General features: G+C 49.5%; 1 protein-coding gene across 1 annotated transcript in view; it reads right to left on the bottom strand.

Moving 5' to 3' along the window:
• Positions 1-23,800, bottom strand: part of CADM3 (cell adhesion molecule 3) — a 255,110-nt gene extending 231,310 nt beyond the window's left edge. Inside the window, exon 1 of the mRNA XM_060254893.1 lies at positions 23,589-23,800. Coding sequence (XP_060110876.1) covers positions 23,589-23,670 — 82 coding nt within the window. The 5' untranslated portion in view covers positions 23,671-23,800. The remainder of the gene's footprint in view (positions 1-23,588) is intronic.
• Between the last annotated feature and the right edge of the window lie 203 nt (positions 23,801-24,003).

Raw genomic sequence — 24,003 nt, 5'->3', positions numbered from 1 at the left:
ATTTCCTATGGAAGGAAGGAATTGCAAAGGTGTGCCGTCCCTTTAAATGTGATGGCCAGAACTCCCTTTGGAGTTCAATTATTCTTGTCACACCCTTGATCTTGGCTCCACCCCCAAAGTCCCCAGATATTTCTTGAATTGGACTTGGCAACCCTATCTCCAGGCTCCACCTGGAGGCTGGCAACCCTACCTGGAGATCAGTTCTTATTCTATGAGATCTCCAGGCCCCACATGGAGTTGGCAACCATATCTGTATGGGAAGGGAAGAGAGAAGCGAAAGGAGAGTAGGTCGTTGTTAGAATCTACTTTCCAAATTTGACTTGAAGGAAGGCAGCTGGCTGATGCAATATAAAGCAGCCATGTTAAGAACTGACATATGTTTACATTTCAAGCTTTGGGTCCCCCTCCCCCTTAGTCCTTAAATGCATCCATCATTAGAAGCATTGCCAAAAAGATATATATAACTGGTCACAACTTGGGAAGGCATCCCTTCATTTCTAGCAGATCTTGAGAAAACAATAAGTTCCGGTCTGACAAAGTAATTTTAAAGGCACAAAGTAATTTTAAAGGCACCCCCCTCCCCCTTAGTCCTTAAATGCATCCATAATTAGAAGCATTGCCAAAAAGATATATATAACTGGTCACAACTTGGGAAGGCATCCCTTCATTTCTAGCAGATCTTGAGAAAACAATAAGTTCCGGGTCTGACAAAGTAATTTTAAAGGCACTGCCTGTGGCAGTTCATCCCCATCCATCGCTTTGTACCTAAGATGACCCCGAGGATGCTAAGAAAAGCCAAGTGTGACTCCCAGCCCCCACTGCCAAGTCACATCTTGAAAAGGCAAGTCACCATTTGGGCGGTGTGGAAAAGGAGACTCTCTACTCCCACCACTCTATGGCTCTGGTCAATGAATCAGCAAAAGAGGCACAAGTGTTCAGGGGAAAGGACGTTGTCAATTAAGATAGGTTCAGAGGGTTGCCTCGTTAGAACAGTTAGAATCAAGTCCAATCAAGGCTTAAAAAGGTAAAGGTAGTCCCCTCCCTGGGCAAGCGGCGGGTCGTTACCAACCTATGGGGTGACATCACATGATGTTTTCTTGGCAGATTTTTTACATGGTAGTTTGCCATTGCCTTCCCTGGTCATCTATGCTTTACCCTCAGCAAGCTTAAAAAGGGTAAAAAGGGTAAAGGTAGTCCTCTGCGCAAGCACCGGTTGTTTCCAACTCTGGGGTGATGTCGCATCATGTTTTCACTCTGTGCCATGGAGGTCTTTCAGCAAGCTTACAACCCTTTTTTTGGGGGGGGGGGGTTAGAAGCTTTTGAGAGGCAGGTGGAGGGAGCTTTGACTCTTGCAAGTTTATACTCTTAATCTCTTGCTGATCTCTAAACTGCTACTGGTCTCGAATTAGGGTTGCCAGCTCCCAGTTGGGAAACACCTGGAGATTTTTTTTGGGGGGGGGGGCAGAGCCTGAGGGCTGTGAGGTTTGGGGAGGCTTGGGCATAACACCAGAGAGTCCACCTTCCAAAGCAGCCATTTCCTCCAGGGGAATTGATCTCTGCCACCTGGAGAATCTCCAGTGACCACCTAAAGTTTGACAACTTTCCTTAATTTGTAAATTAAGCAGCGGGGGGGGGGGGGGAGGAACTGGAATTACTGTGCATTCCTGCTCAAAAAAACACAAAAACCCTGAAATTAAAAAAATAATTACTTTGTATCATTTTGGACAAGGAAACCCCAAAACAAGTAGAGGTTTAAAAAAAAAAGGCTTCATAAAGACTGAGCATGCTCAGGGTTCTCTGGGAGGGACAATCTGCTTACAAGAGCTTACAGAATCCAGGAGGGTGAGATTGTGCTCTTGTGGGGAAGGGATTTCCTAATCACTTATCCCCAGACATGTACGACTGATCATCAGGCTCAGTGCAAACGGTTCGGGGCAAACGAGAGAGTGCCAGACAAACTGGGACCCACCGACGGGCCCCCCCTCTGTCTTTGCAGTGCCCAAACTCGCCACAGGTAATTGAGTACATTCAACTCACCCTACTGGACACTGCAGAAGATGCAGCAGGTGTAGGGTTGCCAGTCTCCAGCTGGGGGGGGGAAATGTACATACACACTATACTTGAAAGAAATACAGTTACTTTACAGTCTACAAGTGCTACCTAACATCATCCCTCAGAGAAGAAAAGTTGGCAACTCGATTTCGTGCCGGTTATTTAAACCGTGGAGTGATGACTGCAGGACACACTAATTGCAAGTGCATGGGGCTGTAACTTCCTATGAACATGCGAAGCATGAACATATGGAGCTGCCTTATACTGAATCAGACCCTTGGTCCATCAAAGTCAGTATTGTCTTCTCAGACTGGCTGCGGCTCTCCAGGGTCTCAAGCGGAGGTTTTTCACGCCTATTTGCCTGGACCCTTTTTTTGGAGATGCGGGGATTGAACCTGGGACCTTCTGCTTCCCAAGCAGATGCTCTACCACTGAGACACCGTCCCTCCCTAACTTCAAGAACTTTGACTAGGGTTTATGTTCTAAATGCAACGATACGAAAAAATGTATGTGATATATGAGAAGCATCACATGCTCTTTTGATGTGTTCTATGAATATAATAGAATTTGGTTTGCAAAGGATTTAAGTGGTCTTTAAGACCAACAATCTGTGTTGTTCAATCTCCAGCTGGGAGCAGGGGATCCCCCTCTTTGGAGGCCCTCACCCTGCTTCAGGGTTATCAGAATGCTGGGGAGGGGGGAGGAAGATGTCTGCTGGGCGCTCCATTATACCCTATGGAGACCGATTCCCATAGGGTATAATGGAGAGTTGATCTGCTGTTATCTGGGGCTCTGGGGGGCTGTTTGTTGAGGTAGAGGTGCCAAATTCTCAGCATAGCATCTGGTGCCTCTCCTCAAAACACCCCACAAGTTTCAAAAAGATTGGACCGGAGGGTCCAATTCTGTGAGCCCCGAAAGAAAGTGCCCCTTTCCTTCATTATTTCCAGTGGAGGAAAAACAATCAAAAGGTGTTCAGTCCCTTTACGTGTGATGGCCAGAACTCCCTTTGGAGTTCAATTGTGCTTGTCACACCCTTGCTCCTGGCTCCACCCCCAAAGTCTCCTGGCTCCACCCCCAAAGTCTCCTGGCTTCACCCCCAAAGTCTCCTGGCTCCACCCCCAAAGTCTCCTGGCTCCACCCCCAAAGTCTCCTGGCTCCACCCCCAAAGTCTCCTGGCTCCACCCCCAAAGTCTCCTGGCTCCACCCTCAAAGTCCCCAGATATTTCTTGAGTCGGACCTAGCAACCCTACAGCAGAGACTTAGTGGATGTGTCTAGACCTGGTTGACAGGTACAGGGCAGCCAGCTTCCAGGGGCTGACTGGAGATCCCCTGAAATTAGGGCTGATCTCCAGCTGACAGACATCAGTTCCCCTGGAGAAAATGGCTGCTTTTATAGCCCTACATCCACCCTGCTGACGTCCCTCCCCTCCCCAAGCCCTGCCTTCCTCAGGTTCCACCACCAGATCGCCAGGTATCTCCCAGCCCAGAGAGGGCAACCAGGGCTGCCAGCTCCATCTTGGAAAAATTCCTGGAGATTTGGCGACAGAGCCTGGAAAAGATGGATTTGGGGAGAAGAGGACGCTCATGGGGTTCCATAGAACCCACCTTCCCAAGCTGCTGTTTCCTCCATGGGAACTGATCAGATCTCTGCAGTCTGTAGATCAGTGATAATCCAGGAGAGATTCCAGGAAAACTCCAGGCCTCACCTTGAGGTTGGTAACTCCTTACATGTGCTGCGGAGTGAGCTGGTAGAAGCCTAAAGTGTAGTCTCCTAGACCTGCTACCTGGAGGTCTCCTGCTATTACATTTGATCTCCCGATGACCAAGATCAGTCCCCTTGGAGAAAATGGCTGCTTTGGAGGGCGGAGTCTATGGGATTCTACCCTGCTGAGGTCCCTCCCCAAGCCCCACATCCTCCGCCAACAAAATATCCATGTATTTCCCAAACCAGAGCTGGCAAACCTATCTCTGCCACATCTGACTTCTGGTTGGGGGGATATCATTTTGGGGTGTAACTTGGCTTTTTGCAATTAGAAGCCTACCACCTCAAAGACAAAGGTGCTAGCCCAGATTTCTCCCTACATGCATGGAGTTCATCTCTTTCTCTTTAATTTTTTTTTTGCATATTAGGTCACACCCTCTGATACCAGGCCAGTCGGAACTGCGTTCCTGTGAGTTCCTGCTAAAAAAAAAAAAAAGCCCTCCATACAACAAACATGCATTGTACATTCTATAGGTAAATTTATGAACTTACAATTACAAATAATTTAATTTAAGAAGAAGAGCTTGGATTTATACCTCACCCTTCACTACCCAAAGGAGTCTTAGAGCGGCTTACAATCTCCTTTCCCTTCTCCTCTCCACCACAGACACCCTGTGAGGTAGGTGGAGCTGAGAAAGCTCTGACAGAAACTTCTCTTGAGAGGAACAGCTCTGTGAGAACTTGTGACTGACTCAAGCACGCATCAGCAGGTGCATGTGGAGGGAGTGGGGAATCAAACCTGGTTTTCCCAGATAAAAGTCTGTGCACTTAATCACCACCCCAAACTGGTTTACCAACTGCTAGGGCTGCGAGGTCCAACTCAGGAAATGTCTGGAGACTTTGGGGTTGGAGCGGACAGACTTTCCCATTCCAAATAATAAAAATACAGCAGTGCAGTTCCCTTGAATACAGTGAACAAGCACACACTCACAAAAGCAGCAAAAATAAACAGTTTGCCAGCCCATACTTTTGTGATTTCACTGGGGCAATTTACTCATGGGGGTTGCTGGATGGAGCAGTCTGCTGTATTCAACCAACTTCTTCAGACTAACACAAGAAAACAAACATACTGAGCAGAGCAATCTAGGGGGTGGAGTTTTCCTTCATCCCAGGTTCTAGTCAACTCTTTACTGTCCCTTTTACTATGCAAACAACTCTAAAAGGAATATAAAACAGAGAGACTGGGTGCTCTCTCTCTCTTTCTCTCTCTCACACACTCACCAGGAAGAGCCACATGGTTCTGCCTGCTTGCTCCCCCTTGAAGGCACACACACCCCTTCCAAAACACAAACAGTTTGCAAGTTTCTAAACCTGCTTAGACGGAAAGGCATGTCATGGCTGTTGGGGCAGAGTTTCCCCCCGCTGGCTAGCTGGCTACCAGCGTGGAAGAGCCTGCAAAACCAGGGGATCCCTCGCCAGGCTGGCAAGCCTACAAGCTGCCTTGGAGGGCCAACAAACATGGAGGTCCAGGCCCTCCCCAGATGTCTCCTCCTAGCCCTGACATTCTGCGGTTTACTGTTGCACAGGGCTATTTTGTTGGGAAAAGTCCAGCAGGAACTCATTTGCATATTAGATCACACCTCCAAACATCACCATTGTTTCTCATAGGACTTTTTTTGCAGAAAGGAGCTCTTTTGCATATTAGGCCACGCACCTTTGGCCCCGAGCCAGCCAAAACTGAGTTCCTGCAAAATAAATAAATAAAAGCCCTGCTGTTCCATATAGAGGGTCCCTTTAGACACCATGGCTAGTAGCTATTGATGGATCTCTCCTCCAATCCCCCCTTTTAAAGCTTGCTATGCTGGTGGCCATCACTATATGCCAGTTTGCCAGTGTGGTGTAGAGGTTAAGTGCATAGACTCTTATCTGGGAGAACCGGGTTTGATTCCCCACTCCTCCACTTGCAGCTGCTGGAATGGCCTTGGGTCAGCCATAGCTCTCGCAGAGCTGTCCATGAAAGGGCCACTTCTGGGAGAGCTCTCTCAGCCCCACCCACCTCACAGGGTGTCTGTTGTGGGAGAGGAAGGTAGCAGAGATTGCAAGTCGCTCCGGGAAACTGAGATTCAGAAGGAAAGGTATAAATCCAATATCTTCTTCATCATCTTCTTCTATATCCTCTGTTAGTGAATGTAGGCCCGTTCATGCATTTTTTAATTTCGCCCAAAGCAAAAGTTGTGGCAAATTCAGACTTTTCCACTTGTGGCCGGGGGGGGGGGGGGCAGAGAGAGAATCATCTGAGAGGAATCAGCAAAAGTCACCATGTTTAGCAGCTTGAAGAAACCTCTCTGGGGGATTTCTAGCAACACACAAAAGAGTCGTGTCAGGATAGACCCTTGGCCATTTTCAATTCACGAGTTCCAAAGCCCGACAGATGCTGCTGAGCAGGGACTTAGCCTCGCGACGCGGTGGTTATGAAACCCGGAGGGCCTTTTTAAGATGCCTTGATCTCAATGATATTTGCTTTGTCGCATTTCATTAAAGGTTGCCTTGTTGTGCAGCATGGGGCAGGGGGTCTGATGTTGTCGTACAGCCCTGGGAAAACACCCTTTTTGTCATGAGGGCTAAATGGATAACAGCCACTCGAGGCCATGTTCCAATCCACAGGCTAAAATATTCTGAATATTGAATGTCGGCTGGCGGGATTTACGAGCGACTCGGTCACTACAAGATGTACGGATCGTTCACAGATGGTATGCAGGCCAAAAGCTTGTTGTTTAGCCCCTAACAGTCCCCCGGCCTTGTGCCCTTTATCCCAATGATTTGAGGAGAGGGAGAAAAGCTGAACAAAGAATAGAGATTAGGGGAAATTCCTAGAGCATCACCTGGAAATGACATAGGGCTGCCAGCCTCCAGGTAGGACCTGGGGATTCCCCATAATTACAATGCACTTCCAGATCAGTTCACCTGGAGAAAATGGGTGCTTTGGAGGGCCAATCTGACAGCATTAGAGGACCCAGGAAGTCCCTTCCAACTCTATGATTCCGTGATTTTGTGCCTCATTGAGGTCTCTGCCCTCCCTAGGCTCCATGCCCGAATCTCCAGGAGTTTCCCAATCAGGATCTGGCAATCCTACCCCTCTTTCCCACACCAGTGACTGAGAGGGACCTGGCAACCCTAAAATGAAACCACATTCTTCTGAAACTCTGTCATCCCCAGGCAGCACCCCTCAAATCTGACATTACTGGCCCAAGGCTGGAAATCCTATTAGGCCTTTACCCATAAGCACGGGTGGAATTCTAGCAGGTGCTCCTTTGCATATTAGGCCACACACCCCTGATGTAGCCAATCCTCCAAGAGCTTACAAGGCTCTTTTTTGTAAGCTCTTGGAGGACTGGCTATGTCAGGGGTGTGTGGCCTAATATGCAAAGGAGCTCCTGCTAGAATTCCACCCCTGCCCATAAGGAAGATGACAGTAGGGTTGCCAATCCCCAGGTGGGAGCAGGGGATCCCCTGGTTTGGAGGGGCCCCCCCACTGCTTCAGGGTCATCAGAAAGCGGGGGGAGGGGAGAAATGTCTGCTGGGCACTCCATTATTCCCTATGGAGAGTGATTCCCACAGACTATAATGGAGAACTGATCCATGGGTATCTGGGGCTCTGGGGGAGCTGTTTTTTTTTAGATAGAGGCATCAAATTTGCAGCATAGCATCCAGGACCTCTCCCCAAAACACCCTCCAAGTGTCAAAAAGATTGGACCAGGGGATCCAATTCTATGAACCCCCAAAGAAGGTGCCCCTCTCCTTCATTATTTCCAATGGAGAGAAGGCATTTAAATGGTGCATGGTCCCTTTAAATGTGATGGCCAGAACTCCCTTAAGAGTTCAATTATGCTTGTCACAACCTTGCTTCTGGCTCTATCATAAGTGTCTCCTGGCTCCACCCCCAAAGTCCCCAGATATTTCTTAAATTGTACCTGGCAACCCTAGATGACAGCCATTCCCTTATTCCTTGCCCCAGCATCAGATAGTCAATGGTATACTGCCACTGTCCATGGAGGTTTCACGTGGTATGTTTTCAACACATTAATTTCTTACATCCCTTTAATTTAAAGACCCTTCCTCCACCCAAAACGTGAAATGAATAATCTGGGAAAAGCCTAAAGACATAAGCTATGGCTCCAGTGGTTTGTACGTTCATTTGATTTTTATTTTTTGCCCTTCTTTTATAAAGTGCACGGCTTTCTCTTCCCTACTTACAAGCCTTCTGCTTCTTATCCTGGAACTTTGTAACTTGTCTTAATTGAGGCACTCTCTGTACCAACTAAATGGGAAAGGCAGATGGATCAAAAGGGAGAGCGCACGCCAAGGAGACAAATGGAGTGAATTGGGGAAGGAAGAAAAGAGGCAGAGATCGGAAGGCCGATAAACAAGCCAGACGGAGTTAAATAGATGGCCCGACGCTCCCTTTCCCAGCAAAATCCAGCCGCTTCTTTGAAAGGTTGGCTGTTAAAGGCTGAGACAAGGAAGCATGGGGGTGGGAACACATTTCATGAATACATTCAGTAGCTCTGCAAAAAGCCCCCTCATTTTCTCAGGGAGGGGAACTTGCAAAAAAAAAAAAGTTGGGTTGTCAATCTCCAGGTGGTGCTGATATACACAAAAAAACCGTGTTCAATTAACTAACAAATTTTCACAATGTAGTGAAAGATGCATTCGTACAATACAATAAATCCACAATAACAATTAGATCCTCAAAGTGCAAATAATTCCTCTACGTTGAAAAATGTCCAGTCCGAAAAACTTACCCAGTCCAATAAAGTCCTTGCGCTGTGCTGTGTCTCTTATTTTAGACACCCCCAAAACCACCTCCAAAATAAGAGTGTGAACAGACACACCACACAGCACAAGCAATTTATTGGACGGCATAAGTTTTTTGGACTGGACATTATTTGCACTTTGAGGAACTAATTGATTGTGTGTGGATTTATTGTATTGGAGGAATGTATCTTTCAATATATCATGAAAATGTGTTAGTTGATTGATCACAGTTTATTTGTGTATAGCAGTATAGCTGTTACTGTGGTTCTCTTCCTTATTGTTAATCTCCAGGTGGTGGCTGGAGGTGTTCTGCTTTACAACTGATCTCAGGGTGACAGAGATCCGTTCCCCTGGAGAAAATAGTCACTTTGGAAGGTGGACTCCAACTCCAAGGCAATATACCGTGCTGAGGCCCCTCCCCTCCCCTCCTCATCCCCACATCCTCCTCAGACTCTGCTCCCAAAATCTCCCAACTCAGAGCCTGGCTACCCAACAAAAACAGAATCACAGAGTTGGAAGGGACCTCCAGGGTCATCTAGTCCAACCCCTTGCACAATGCAGGAAACTCACAAATACCTCCCCCTAAATTCATTGCATCCTCATTGCTGTCAGATGGCCATCTAGGCTCGGTTTTAAAAACCTCCAAGGAAGGAGAGTCCACCACGTACTGAGGAAGCCTGTTCAGTTCCGCAAGGCCTGTAAGACCGCTCTCTTCTGGCAAGCCTTCAGTCGACTGTAGGAGAATTTTGGAACAACTGTCATCATGGCAATGTGAATAACATCTGATTTGTTAGCACCAACTGCAGATTGTTTTAACTTGTACTGTTTAATGGTTTTATTGATTTTATGATTGCAATCATAAGTATACTATGATTTGATGTAAGCCGCCCTGAGCCCGTCTCGGCAGGGAGGGCAGGGTATAAATCAAATTAAACATAAGCGGCTCTAACCGTCAGGAAGTTCTTCCTAACGTTGAGCCAGAAACTCTTTTGATTTAATTTCAACCCGTTGGTTCTGGTCCTACCTTCCGGGGCCACCGAAAACAATTCCACACCATCCTCTATAGGACAGCCCTTCAAGTACTTGAAGATGGGGATCCTATCACCTCTCAGCCGCCTCCTCTCCAGGCTAAACATGCCCAGCTCCTTCAACCTTTCCTCATAGGACCCGGTCTCCAGACCCCTCATCATCTTCGTCGCCCTCCTCGGGACCCATTCCAGCTTGTCTATATCCTTTCTTAAAATGTGGTGCCCAAAAGTGAACACAATACTCCAGGGGAGGTCTTACCAAAGCAGAGTAAAGTGACACCATCACTTCACGTGATCTGGACATTTGCCTTTTTAGCCACCATGTGGAACCCAAAAAAGAATTCCCCTAATAAGCATTTCCCACAGCACAGCAGTCACTCTCATCGGACTTCATGACATCATCACAGAGCAAAATCTGATTGGCTGTGGCATTTGTGGCATCATCATGCTCGCAAATAGGGCTGCCAACCTCCAGGTCCCACCTGGAGATATCCTGGTATTACAACAGATCCCCAAGCTACAGAGATCAAGGTTCCCTTGGAGAAAACGGCTGCTTCAGAGTGGGCTATTTAGGGTTGCCAACCTCCAGGTGGGACCTGGAGATTTCCTTCTATTATACTTTAGACAATCTGGATCAGTTCCCCTGGAGAAAATGGATACTTTGGAGGATGGACTTTGTGTCATTATACCCTACTGAGGTCCCTCCCCTCCCAAACACCACCTTCCCCAGGCTCCACCCCCCCAAATCTCCAGGTATTTCCCAATCCATAACTAGAAACCCTACCTTTATGGCGTTATAACCTGTGGCTGTCCTGCCATTCCCCAAAATGTCCTCCCCAGGCCCCCACCCCCAAATTTTCAGGAATTTCCAAACTTGGAGTTGACTTCTGAGCGACAAAGGGCTGAGATTTTTCTTCCTGGAAAGAAGGCAGTCCTCAGAAAAGGGGCTGAATCTATTGCTTTCATCAAGCAAACAGAGCTGCAAATAAGGGAAAGGACTGGAAGGGGAATCTCCGCAACTCTAAAGCGCTCCTTTTGCCCTCAAGAATACGACATGGAAATATGAGGTGTAGCTCCCCTCAGCAAGAAGAAAACATGATGCCATTTTCAACAGGAAGAAGAGGCGGGCTAAAGTGAAGAATCCCTAGGGTTGCCAGGTCCGACTCAAGAAATATCTGGGGACTTTCGGGGTGGAGCCAGGAGACTTTGGGGGTGGAGCCAGGAACAAGGGTGTGACAAGCACAATTGAACTCTAAAACGAGCTCGGGCAATCACATTTAAAGAGACTGTGCTCCTTTTCCTTCCATAGGAAATAGGAGCACCTTCTTTGGGGGCTCATAGACTTGGACCCTCTGGTTAAATCTTTTTGAAACTTGGAGAGTGTTTTGAGAAGAATCATAGGATGCTGTGCTGCAAATTTGGCACCTCTATCACAAAACCCAGCTCCCCCACAGCCCCAGATACCCATGGATCAATTCTCCATTATACACTATGAGACTCGGTCTCCATAGGGAATAATGGAGTGCCCAGCAGACATTTCCCTCCCTCCCCTGCTTTCTGATGACCCTGAAGTGGGGGGGAAGGGCCTCCAAATTGGCAGATCCCCTGCCCCCACCTGGGGATTGGCAACCCTATGCAGCTCTCTTCAGCAAGAAGAAAACGCGATGCCATTTTTGCCACCCTAGGAAGAAGAAGAGGTGGGCTGAAGCAAACAATCATTGACACGCAACCAGCTTGGAGTGACCTCCCCGATTCTTCCCCCAATTGCCCTCGACCTCTGGGCCCATCCTAGAAGAAATCCCACTCCACCGCCATCCCTTGCCCGCTCAGCTCCTTTTCCCGGAATCAATAGCGAAATTGCAACGGTGACCTCGCTCTCTGCCCGCCAAAGGGACAAGAGCCCTTCAGAGCAGCTTCAGTTGTTGAAAGAGAGAGGAGCTTTTGGAGGTGTGCCAAGAACTTCTGGAACATTCCACAGTACGGATGTACCGTGGGGGAGGAGGAGGATGTGCAGGGAGGTGCCTGCTCTGATTGCCTGCAAAGTAGCGACGAGCCACAGTTTTGGACTCTGCAAAAAAAGAGAAGGGGAATGAGCAAAGGGGACCCAGCCCGAAAGGCAAGGGGTAGGGAGGTCGGGAGACCACAAAGGGTCATCAAGTGGGACAGAGACCCGGCCACCTCTGCCAAGAGGCTCACCCGCACCAGCCGCCACTGAAAGACAGCCAAGGAAGAGCGCAGCGATGTGCTGTTCATTTCAAGGAGTTTGCACAAGAGAGCTGCTCCTTGGCTTCTGTGGCACACTTCATGTTAATGGACCTTTTGTGTCTGGCGGGGGAGAACAATTGCAAATCGGCTTTGAGGATCTGATCCAGGTGGGATTTTGCAGCTCTCTCCTCCAGCCCCTCAGCAAAGACCTTCAACATTCTCACCCAGATTCATCTTCAGGTTTCGGAGGTCTGAATGACCTGGGCTTTGTATGCCTTGTGATGCAGGGGTTACAGCGCCGGACTAGGGGAACTGGGTTCAAATCCCCATTCTGTCCTGGCTGGAAGTGTGTTAAGTGACTGTGACCTCAACCTGACCTGCCCCACAGACAGGGCTTTCTGTTTTGTAGCAGGAACTCCTTTGCATATTAGGCTACATGCCCCTAATGCAGCCAATCCTCCTGGAGCTTACAGTAGGCCCTTGTACTAAGAGCCTTTAAGATCTTGGAGGATTGGCTACATCAGGGGTGTGTGGCCTAATATGCAAAGGAGGTCCTGCTACAAAAAGAAGCCCTGCTCACAGAGTTGTTATAAGGGGAAGAGAGGAGAATAAGCCACTTCAGTTCCCCACTGGAGAGAAAGATTGGGACCGATTTCCCACTAGCCTTCTGCCGCCCTCACACTCCTCTTTTCTGTGGGGCTTCTGTCGGATTTCACACTAACTGCCCTGGGGCTGCAACTAGCTTCGCCTTTTTTATGTGGCAAACAGAAACTGGCTTTTACAGGATCTTGTTTGCTGCACAAAAGAGGCGAACGAGTTGGAAGCCCCGCAGAGAAGAGGAAAGTGAGAGCGGCATAAGGCTAGTGGGAGATCGGTCTGGGTCTGGGTTATAAACAGGCAGGGGTTCCCAATCTTTCTCTCCAATGGGGAACCGAAGTGGCTTATTCTCCTCTCTTCCACTTACAACAACTCCGTGAGCAGGGCTTCTTTTTGTAGCAGGACCTCCTTTGCATATTAGGCCACACCCCCTGATGTAGCCAATCCTCCAAGATCTTACAGGGCTCTTAGTACAGGGCCTACTGTAAGCTCCAGGAGAACAGAGGTTGGGAGGAAAATCTTAGCTGGTGGGCTGCATGGGAGAAGGCAGCACCCTAACCTTTAAAGCCCTAATGGCTTAGGGATGCCAGCCTCCAGGTGGGACCGGGAGATCCCCCAGAATTACAGGTGATCGCCAGACTACAGTTCCCCTGGAGAAAATGGAAGCTTTGAAGGGTGGACTTTGTAGCCCACTGAGGTCCCTGTCCTCCCCAGGCTCCACTCCCCAAATCCCCAATCTGAATCTTGCAGCCCAACCCTCAAACCCCCTGCCAATGCCTGGGCGGGGTGGGGTGGGGGAAGAGACCTGGCAACCCTAAAATGGACTGGGGATGGGGTACTTAAAGGACTGCCTCTTCCCATTTGGTCCAGCCCACAAGGTGAGATCTTCCTCACGACCCTGCCTGCCTGTGCCCCCACTTTCAGAGGTGAGGCAGGTGACAATCAGAGACAGGGCTTTTTCAGTGGTGGCACCTCACTTACAGAATGCCCTTCTTCTTGAGGCTTGTCTGGTGCCAGCGCTGCTCATTGGGAAGTGTCAGGCCAAAATGTTTCCCTTCGTCAGGTTTTTGATTAAGGGGTGGGTCTTCTAACACAGTTTTCATTGTATTTTTTGGCCTGGAAAAGGTTAAAATCATTTTAAGCACTTCTACGTTTTTTTTGCTCGCAAGACCGCAGCTTAGAGGGAGCATTGACCTGCAGGTGGACACCACATTGCAAAAAGGGGGGGGGACCATCTGTTCTGAATCAGACTGGATACACAGTTGCATCGAGATCCTTTGTTGTGTATTTTGTGCTGATGTGCAGGAATGCCTATCAGAGAAACACGTCAATGAAAAGAAAAACGGAGGCAATCACATGCACCAGGAAGTAAAGTTTTGCTGCTCCCCCCCCACACACACACACAGTGTGGTATCTAAGTGCCCGTCCTCCTGACCTGGAGAGCCCAGGCTAGCCCAATCTTGTCAAATCTTGCAAGCAAAGCAGGGGCTGCCCTGGTCAGTATTTGGATGGGAGATAGGGTTTCCAATCCCCAGGTGGGCAAACCAAGAGGGATGAACACAGTGAGGTTAGCAACAGGAGAGAACCGCGTTCTACATAATCTATAATGTACAACAAACATTCTTGCAGTTTAAAATATACATTTACATCAAGGCAATTGCCAATTTACAATTTAATGAAAGAGTCCACTCAGAACGAAGACTCCAGAAGGTGCAAAGTCCTGATAGATGTGAAAAAACCTCTCCAAATCAATAATGACGTTGCCAACGAAGTCAAGGTTACACTGCAGAACATTAAGGCGATGTCTTTATACGTGTAGCTGATATGAAGTGCAGCTGATAACACGTTCCCTAGATTTACAAAGCCGTGTTTCGGTGTCAGCCTTCATCTGATCATTCACTTCATATTATCTGGAACCAATGCTCACAGCAGTATAAGTACAGTTAGCCAGTTTCTCCAAAGGGCATTAGCGGTTCCCCAGGTGGGAGCAGGAGATCCCCCAGTTTGGAGGCCTTCCCCCTGCTTCAGGGTCATCAGAAAGCAGGGGTGGGGGGATGTCTGCTAAGCACTCTATTATTCCCTATGGAGACCCATTCCCGTAGAGTATAATGGAGAATTGATCTGCGGGTATATGGGGCTCTGGGGAGGCTGTTCTTTAAGATAGAGGCACCATATTTTCAGTATAGCATTCAATGCCTTCACCCAAAATACCCTCCAAGTTTCAAAAGGATTGGGCTAGGGGGTCCAATTCTATGAGCCCCAAAAGAAGGTGCCCCTATCCTTCATTATTTCCAATGGAGGGAAGGCATTTAAAAGGTGTGTGGTCCCTTTAAATGCGATGGCCGGAACTCCCTTTGGAGTTCCATTATGCTTGTCCCGACCTTGCTATTGGCTCCACCCCCAGTGTCTCCTGCCTCCGCCCCCCAAAGTCCCCAGATGCTTCTTGAATTGGACTTGACAACCCTAATGGGAGACCTCCGGAGCAGCCCTGGCTTGCTATTCAGAGGGAGGCCATCAACAGCAAACCACCTGTGAACTTATCCTGCTTTGAAAACCTTCTCGGGTTTCTGGAAGTTGGCTGTGACTTGACAACACTTCACCCACACACACACATATGCACACCCCTAAGCGAATGCACACATCAGTAACAGAGACCTACAAAAACGTGCAAATTAATTGAAGCACCAGAAGATGCAACACACACGCCACCCTCCGATTTTGGAATTAATCTGAGCAGGGCTTTTTTTGGTAGCAGGAACTCCTTTGCATATTAAGCCACACCCCCTTGATGTAGCCAATCCTCCTGGAGCTTACAGGGGTCTTAGTACAGGGCCTAGGGTAAGCTCCAGGAGTATTGGCTACATCAGGGAGGTGTGGCCTAATAGGCAAAGGAGCTCCTGCTACAAAAAAAACCCTGAATTTGCATATTAGGTCACACCCCCTTGATGTAGCCAATCCTCTTGGAGCTTACAGGGCTTTTAGTACAGGGCCTACTGTAAGCTCCAGGAGGATTGGTTACATCAGGGAGGTGTGGCCTAATAGGCAAAGGAGCTCCTGCTACAACCCCCCCCCCCCTGAATTTGAGACATTACCCTAGGATGATTGGTATAAAGGAGGTATAATACACAGCTAAAAGGGAAATTCCAGAATATAAGAATGAATCAGGGGGAAACTGCTCATTCCTAAGCAATACTCTTAAGAATATGGTATAGGAGTAGATCTGGGCTCCAGTTCCCCATGAAGTTCACTGTCTGGCCTTTGGCCAGTCATTGTGTCTCAGCTTAAGCTACCTCAGAGGGCCATTGTAAGGATCTGGGGCAGGTGGGGGGAAGCATACTCCACCCTGAGGTCTTTGGGGAAAACTTGACTGGAAACGGTGTGACCAGATCACACAAATCCTCTACTGCAAGAAAACCCGGAATACGTTATGCAAATTGTGCTAACTTGCAAAAGCAAGAATAAATTATTTCTGGAAGAAAACGTGTGCCGCTTATAAGGAAGGTAACAAAGGCTCACAGATTTATTCTCTCTCCCCCACACGCTGAAATTTCAGCACATTTTGCTCATACGCACTAAAGGACTAGAAACTTGTTCTTCATTCTTAAAAAGAAACAAAAAAGCTGAGATTTACAGGATCCCAGGTTCTGCATCCAGTCCAATTTTGTGATTACAGACATTAGCTGTGCCTTGCTGCCTATTCAATGGTAGTCTAGGAAGGGCTGTGGCTCAACGGTAGAGCATCTGCTTTGCATGCAGAAGGTCCCAGGTTCAATCCCCAGCATCTCCAATTGAAAGGATCTGGCAGTAGGGGATACAGAAGATCTCTGCCTAAGACCAGGGCTTTTTTTTGTAGCAGGAACGGCTTTGCAAATCAGGCCACACACCCTTGTTGTAGCCAACCCTCCTGGAGCTTGCAGTAGGACCTGTATGAAGAGTCCTGCAAGCTCTTGGAGGATTGGCTACATCAGGGAGGTGTGGCCTAATATGCAAAGGAGTTCCTGCTACAAAAAAAGCCCTGCCTAAGATCCTGGAGAGCTGCTGCCAGTCTGAGTAGGAAGAAGAAGAAGACTGCAGATTTATACCTGCCCTTCTCTCTGAATCAGAGACTCAAGAGCAGCTTACAATCTTCCGTATCTTCTCCCCCCACAACAGACACCCTGTGAGGTGGGTGGGGCTCAGAGGGCTCTCACAGCAGCTGCCCTTTCAAGGACAACCTCTGCCAGAGCTATGGCTGACCCAAGACCATGCTAGCAGGTGCAAGCGGAGGAGTGGGGAATCAAGCCCGGTTCTCCCAGATAAGAGTCTGCACACTTAACCGCTACACCAAACTGGCTCTCCTTGATGAGCCAATGGTCTGATTCAGTACAAGACAGCTCCAGGTGTGTTTTGGACAAATTAGTGATGTTGGCCGAAGAAGCAGGTTCAAGAGCCAACTCCAGGTGCAGACTAATTGGGCGTCCCGTAGGGTCACCGTCACAATGAGGACTCTTTTGGTCTCAGTTTCTCCAGCAGATAATGGGTACAAAGTTGCCCAACAGGCAGAAATTCAGTGGGGTCCACCTCCCTGCAATCCCTTGCCAGGGAAAGCATCAACAGTTGAATTTCCAACTCCCCCCTCCCGCTCATCTATAATTCCTACAGTTTTCTTAAGAAAGTTTCCTGGGAACATTATGGGCTGGATTTCAAGACATGAGAGCAAAAGAGCAGCTTTCTTTCATGCCGCTCCATTGGCAGATGTTGCACAAAAAGCTCCCACAAGCTCAAGGGCTGATTTTTCCTTTCCAATCAGGGTCGCCGCCCGCAAAACAAGGGATATTGATGCAGTCATTACAGTCCAATTTGGAAGTGTGATATGATTTGATCGAAGAAGGTCATTATGCGGGGGGGGGGGGGGGAGGTACTTTTGCGCTAGCGTTGCCCAAGCTGAAATGCAAGCTGACCCAATGCAATGGCTACTTGCAAAGGTCTTTGTGGGTTTTTGCTTCTGCAAAAGTCAACATGGTGCAGCGGTTAAGGCTGTCACACTAGACTCTGGAAGGCCCAGGTTCGAATCCTCACTCGTGCCATGGAAGCTGGCTTGTTGACCTTGGACCCATCATGCTCTCTTAGCGCAGTCTACCTCGCAGGGTTGCGGTGAGGAGAAAGACAGGGGATAAATGAATTAAATAAAAAAGGTTGGCATAAGTCGAACTGGTCTATGAGATCCAGCCCTGTGTTTTGAAGTATTGCCACAGATGATCCCTTTTTAATAAATGCACTAACCAGGCCTCAGATTCAGTGGGAGCCCACAGGAGCACAGCTCCTGAACCTTTCTGAGAGTTCCTCCTCCTCCTTCTGAGAGTTCCACCTCCTTTCCATTGAATAGCATGTGCAGCTGCATAACAATCCCTGGATGAGCTCCACCACCTATTTTCTACAAAATGACCTCCGGCACTAACTATAAATGTATTCCAAATATGACTAATCTTCAACCAGACAACTTTTTAGGGGTAACTCTGAACATACCTCCCAGTATTCTGGTTAAGGAATACGAAGAGAGTTAGGTGATTGTTTCACCATTTGATACTTCAGATTTAATGTTACATTGTCTCCAGTTTCACACTAGACTAGGGGTGGGGAACAGTGGCTCTCCAGATGTTTTTTTGCCTACAACTCCCATCAGCCCAGCCATTGGCCATGCTGGCTGGGCTGATGGGAGTTGTAGGCAAAAAAACATCTGGAGAGCCACTGTTCCCCACCCCTGCGCTAGACCTTTAATCCTGTTTAACCCTGTCCCCAAACTGACACTGTACACTAGAATCAGCGAAGGAGAGAAACCAACTCTATGACTCCGTGATTTTAGTGAAGGACGTCAGCTTGGGGACAGGGCTAAACCAGGATTAAAGGTCTAGTGCAAAGTTTCCTTGGGCCAGTCACAACTTTTGGCCTAACCTACCTTACAGGGTTGTTTGTGAGGATAAAAAGTAAAGGAGGAGAGCAATTTAAGTTGCTTCAGGTCCACCTTGGTGAGAAAAGTAGGATATAAATGGATAAATCGACTTAATTAAAGGGACATTACGCCTAGAATCCTAGAGTTGGAAGGGACCTCCGGTGTCTTCTAGTCCAACCTCCTGCTCAATGCAGGGAATTCAAATACCTCCCCCCCCCCCACATACACACATCCCCAGTGACCCCTGTTCCATGCCCAGAAGAAATAAATAAAAAACCTCCAGGGCCCTGGCCTGAAGAAAAATTGCTGCCTGAACCCTAGGTGGCAACCAGCATTTCCCTGGGTGTGTAAGAAAGGCCATGAGAATTAAGCCCTGATGCAGCCCTTCCTGCCCTCCCTCTCATGATATGCAGAAGTTCACAGTTGCCTACTAGGCAACTTGCATTTATATTTTGGGTTTGTACACTGGCATCTGATAACCTCCATCCACCCTTGACACAACGCAAGAATCCCCAAAATTTCTGACTACAGGCTTGTTGAACAGACAAGATTCGAGGACAGCATAGAGACCGGAGTGCAGAACTAAGACCTGGGTCTACCCGATTCAAACTCCCAACTCTGCCATGGAAGCTTGCTGGGTGATAGAATCACAGAGTTGGAAGGGAACCCCAGGATCATCTAGTCCAACCCCTGAACAATGCAGGAAACTCACAAATACCTCCCCCTAAATTCACAGGATCTGCATTGTTGTCAGATGGCCACTGAGCCTCTCTTTAAAACCTCCAAGGAAGGAGAGCCCACCACCTCCCGAGGAAGTCTGTTCCACTGAGGAATCGCTCTAACTGACAGGGAGTTCTTCCTAATGTTGAGCCGGAAACTCTTCTGATTTAATTTCAACCTGTTGGTTCTGGTCCTACCTTCTGGGGCAACAGAAAACAATTCTGCACCATCCTCTATAGGACAGCCCTTCAGCACTGTAAGGTGGTGATCTTATCACCTCTCAGCCACCTCCTCTCCAGGATAAATATATCCTGCTCCTTCAACCTTTCTCCGCAGGACTTGGTCTCCAGACCACTCACCATCTTCATTGCCCTCCTCTGGACTCATTCCAGCTTGTCTATATCCTGCTTAAAATGTGGTGCCCAAAACTGAACACAATACTCCAGGTGAGGTCTAACCAGAGCAGAGTAAAACGATACCATCACTTCACGTGATCTGGACACTATACTTCTTGTTACACAGCCCCAAAAATAAAATAAAATAAAATATTATTATTATTATTATTATTATTATTATTATTATTATTATTATTATTATTATTATTATACCATATTTGGATCCATCACAGCCTAGCCTACCTTGTTGTTGTGATGATTAAGTGGAGGAAGGGAAAACTATGAAAAAATCTGTTTGGGGTCCCAGTTACAGAGTCAACTGGGACACAGATGAAAGATAACTAACAATAAACAAAAGCGTTGCGAAGACCACGAACAAAAGCAAAAGGGAGGGGACAGGAAGGCCCAATTGCATTGTCTCACTGACAAAATTTGATCAGAATTAGACATTCTTATAACCACATAGCCCTGACCCGGATAGCCCAGGCTAGCCTAATCTCATTTAATCTCAGAAGCTAAGCAGCATCACCCCTGACTGGTATTTGGCTGGGGAATACCAGGGTTGGGATGCAGAGGCAGGCAATGAGCAGACAACCTCTGTATGCCTCTTGCCTTGAAAACCCCACAGGGTCGCCATGTCAGCTGTGACTCGATGGCCATAAATAAATACAAATAACCACATATGCAGGGCTTTTTTTTTGTAGCAGGAACTCCTTTGTATATTAGGCTACACCCCCTGGATGTAACCAATCCTCTTGGAGCTTACAGTAGGCCCTGTAAGAAGAGCCCTGTAAGCTCTTGGAGGATTGGCTACATCAGGGGTGTGTGGCCCAATATGCAAAGGTATTCCTGCTACAAAAAAAAAGCCCTGTGCATATGTGAGTCCCATCCAATGCTCCCTCTAAACTGTGGGGTCACACGAGCAAAAATGTCACTTCATGAGCTACTGACACTAAATTTGCGAGTGAGCAATTTGGCTACTGCATAAATTAGTGTGCTTGGGAGCCATCCTTCCTGAGCTAAGAGAAAAACGTGTGAGCCGGAGGTTAAAAAACTCTGAGCTAGCTCAGACTAACTCTGCTTAGAGGGAATGCTACCTCTCCCTCTGTACACATTTCCTGCTCCCTTGGCCAGCCTAACCATGAAGCAAAACGATGGTTATAATTTGAGAGCCAGATTCCAGATTTCTATCGGTGCTCTCTGGCCTGCCCCGCAGGGTTGGAATTCTAGCAGGAGCTCCTTTGCATATTAGGCCACCCACCCCTGATGTAGCCAATCCTCCGAGAGCTTTCAAGGCTCTTTTTTTGTAAGCTCTTGGAGGACTGGCTACATCAGGGGCGCGTGGCCTAATATGCAAAGGAGCTCCTGCTAGAATTCCACCCCTGCTGCCCTGGATGTCGCTGATCTCATCAGATCTCAGAAGCTAAGCAGGGTCAGCCCTGGCTAGTATTTGGATGGGAGACCACCAAGGAACATCAGGGTTGTGACGTGAGGCGAGCCACCTGGGAACGTCTCTTGCCTGGAAAACCTCAAGGGATCGCCCAACGTCAGCTGAGACTTGACAGCCCTTTCCACCGCCACTGCTGGTGCTCCCTCCCCAGCCTTATGACCCAAGGCGGCCTGCACAGCTGGGAAACCAGCAAGCCACCTGAAACGTACAGGCTCCTGCCAGATGTCCGCCTCACACGCAGAGATCATTTTTGCCACCCTGGCCGTGTAGCAAAGCTAAGAAGTTTCCTCTCGCCCCCGTGCCTCTGGTGGACCACCCTGCAGAGACGACAGGCAGCATTTCGCGAGGCACACAAGCGAGATGCCTAGGGAGGGGAAGGGCGATTCTCCGTGCTGAACAGTGGAGCCGAGCGCTTGAACACACCACTTCGGCGATGACAAACAGCCGCCCAGGGCTGCCAGAGTTTGCAGCCGGCAAGCGTAGAGAAGGGGCGCAGAAAGAGAACAGCTCTGTCTTCCAGAGGCTACGGCGTCCCTCCCAGACGTCGAAGAGGATCTGGGGTTGCGTCCAGCTGCATCCTCCTTTGCACGGAAGGCATCAGTATTCTAAGAGTTGGCAGACACACCCCCCCCCCTTTAAAAGAAACAACAACCTGAGAAGAGAAGGGGAGCTCTGGCATCTGACAGCTTCGCTGCCGCATCCCCTAAATCAGCCAATGGCACAGAGAGCTGCCCTCTTCTGCATACCGAATCCAGCCGAGCCAGATGTTCCATCCTGCCTTTAGCAACCCTACCCCCCATACGCGCGCACACACGCCCCCCCCCCCAGCCCAATCCAGCAGGGAGCTATTAAGAAGGTACTCAGCGAGGGCCCCTCCCCCTCTGACCTACATAACTGCACACCCTCCGCTGGATGCAAGGCTCCTTCGCCCCTCCCATGTCCCAGGTGGGGAAGCATCCGGCTGACGGCCTCCCCTGGGGAGACTTGCCTGTCCCCCCCATCCCCCAATGCCTTTGAGACGCTGCAGGTTCAGAAACGCCAGCCCGGGGCCCACCCGCCATCCAGCCACCTTTCCGATCCAGGGAGGAAGAGTACACAGCTGGACCGAGCTCAGGTCTCCTTGCCTTCCCCCCCCCACACACACACACACACTGCACTCATCCCATTGTGCAGAAGACTCATCATTTGTCTCTTGGTTTTTTAAAAAAAATACTGGATATGTTTTGCACGCACCAGAAGACACCCTTGCAAGGTGCCTGTCTGGGGAGACAGACATCCCTTCCTCCCCTGCTCGTTAATTACCACTCCGGTGTGGCGACACAACAGCTGTGCCAGTCCAGAGCATCGACAGACAATGGGAAAAGCCGCGCCCCCCACTTCGAGAGCGGCTGGCTGAGCCTGGCTGGAAGCCCCCCTCCCTCCCTCCCCCAAAGACAACAACCTGCGTCCTCCAAAGCTCGCCAAGAAAGTGAGCAGGTGGCTGGACAGACCCAGGACATGGACAACATGTGCTCGGCTTCGTTCGGATTCCCTCATCCCTCCACCGGTTGCCAACGCCACTTTAGAGAATCCCACCTCTCGGGATGCCGCCGCGGCCGGAACGACAGAAGCGCAACAGCTCCCCTCGGAGAAACGAGCCCCCCTCGCCCACCCAAACAAAGCCAGCGGCTCCCGAAGCCAACAAAGGGGCTGCTCTGCCAGCTGCCCATCTCCCCTGGCGAGAGGTGGCTGGAGTCAGCGCCTCCACCCTCGGCCCCCTGGCTTGCCAGCTTGCCAAGCGAGGCTGGCGTCTGTTGCTGCAGCAGCATCTCTGCCCAGCCAGCCACATTCCGCTTGTTGATGTTGCTGGCAAGGAGCGGTACCCACCCACCCTCTCCTCCTCTCTTCCTCCAACCACCCACCCCGGCCCCTCCTCCCTCCTCAGCGCCGCTCGCTCCCAAGGTGGGCGTGTTTGCATACATTAGACCCGGCAGCCTTTCCCGCAGCTTGCCAGCCTCCGCTCCGCCACCCCACCCCAGACATATAAACACAACAAGCTGGGGGCCTGGATCTCTCTTCTCCCTAACCCCCCCCCCCTCCACCTTCTGCCCAAAGCAGCGCTAAACTCTGGGCCTGGAGGGTGTCCCAGGCGTTCCCTCTGGGCAGGGATGCCACCTTGATTTTAAGGGATGTCCCCTTCGCACGGAAGCACCGCTCGCTCGCTCTTTTTTTACAAAAAGGAGCGTCCTTGCGGTTCCAATCGATGGGCTTTTTTTTTTTTTAACCGTGCAAGAATGGCCATTGTTTTGAGAGAGGAATTTATAGGAGCATCCCACGTTCAGACAGAAAGAACGCCCCCCCCCCCTTGATAAGGCTGCCCCTTGTTCCGAAGGAAAGACCCGCCGTCTCTCGTCTTGCCCCTTTATTGGTAAAATGCAGCCTCTGATCGCTATCGTTTTCGCCAGGGAGCCCATGACGGGGAAACATCGGAGCACGACAGGCGGCGTTCCTTTTTGCAACCAACCCGCTCCCCAGATCCACCAACAATAATAAAAAAGCGGCTCTCGGATCCTTTCTCTTTAACAGTTTCCATCTGGACCCTCCCTTTCCCCTCCCTCTCCCCCCCCCCATCTTCTCCCCCACCCATCCACCCACCCACCCATCCATCCGCCGGCGCATCCTCAACCCGAGAAAGCGGCGTTTCTCTCCAACTCACGGTCATGCGAAAGGTTTCCTCGGCTGGCGGCGATCAAGCAGGAGCTCAGGAGGACCAAGACGCTGGAGGCTGAAGACAGCATCTTTGAGAAAACGTTTTGCAGCGGTGGGGAGAAGGACGAAAGGAAGGGAGGGGGGGAAGAGGAGGGGGATCTCCCGTCTTCTTGCTTTCTTGCAAACTTAGTCCGTCCCCCTCCCCACCGGGGGAAAAAGGGGGGGATAAACCAACGCGCTCGCTCTCTTTCTCTCTCTGGCCTCCTCTGTCTCCGTCTCTGTCTCCGTCTCTCTCTCTCTCTCGGTCTCTCCCTCTCAACCCAAACCGCAGTGGCACACAACAGAGGCGGGAGAGCCCCAGTCAGCCACGGAGATGCTGCTGTATTGACTAAAGGCAGAGCGAGAGATGCTGCAGTAGCTGG

Source organism: Heteronotia binoei, chromosome 1 (assembly GCF_032191835.1).
Source record: "Heteronotia binoei isolate CCM8104 ecotype False Entrance Well chromosome 1, APGP_CSIRO_Hbin_v1, whole genome shotgun sequence".
NCBI lineage: Eukaryota > Metazoa > Chordata > Lepidosauria > Squamata > Gekkonidae > Heteronotia > Heteronotia binoei.
The sequence above is the reverse complement of the archived record's forward strand: the minus strand, read 5'-3'. Positions and strand labels throughout refer to the sequence as shown.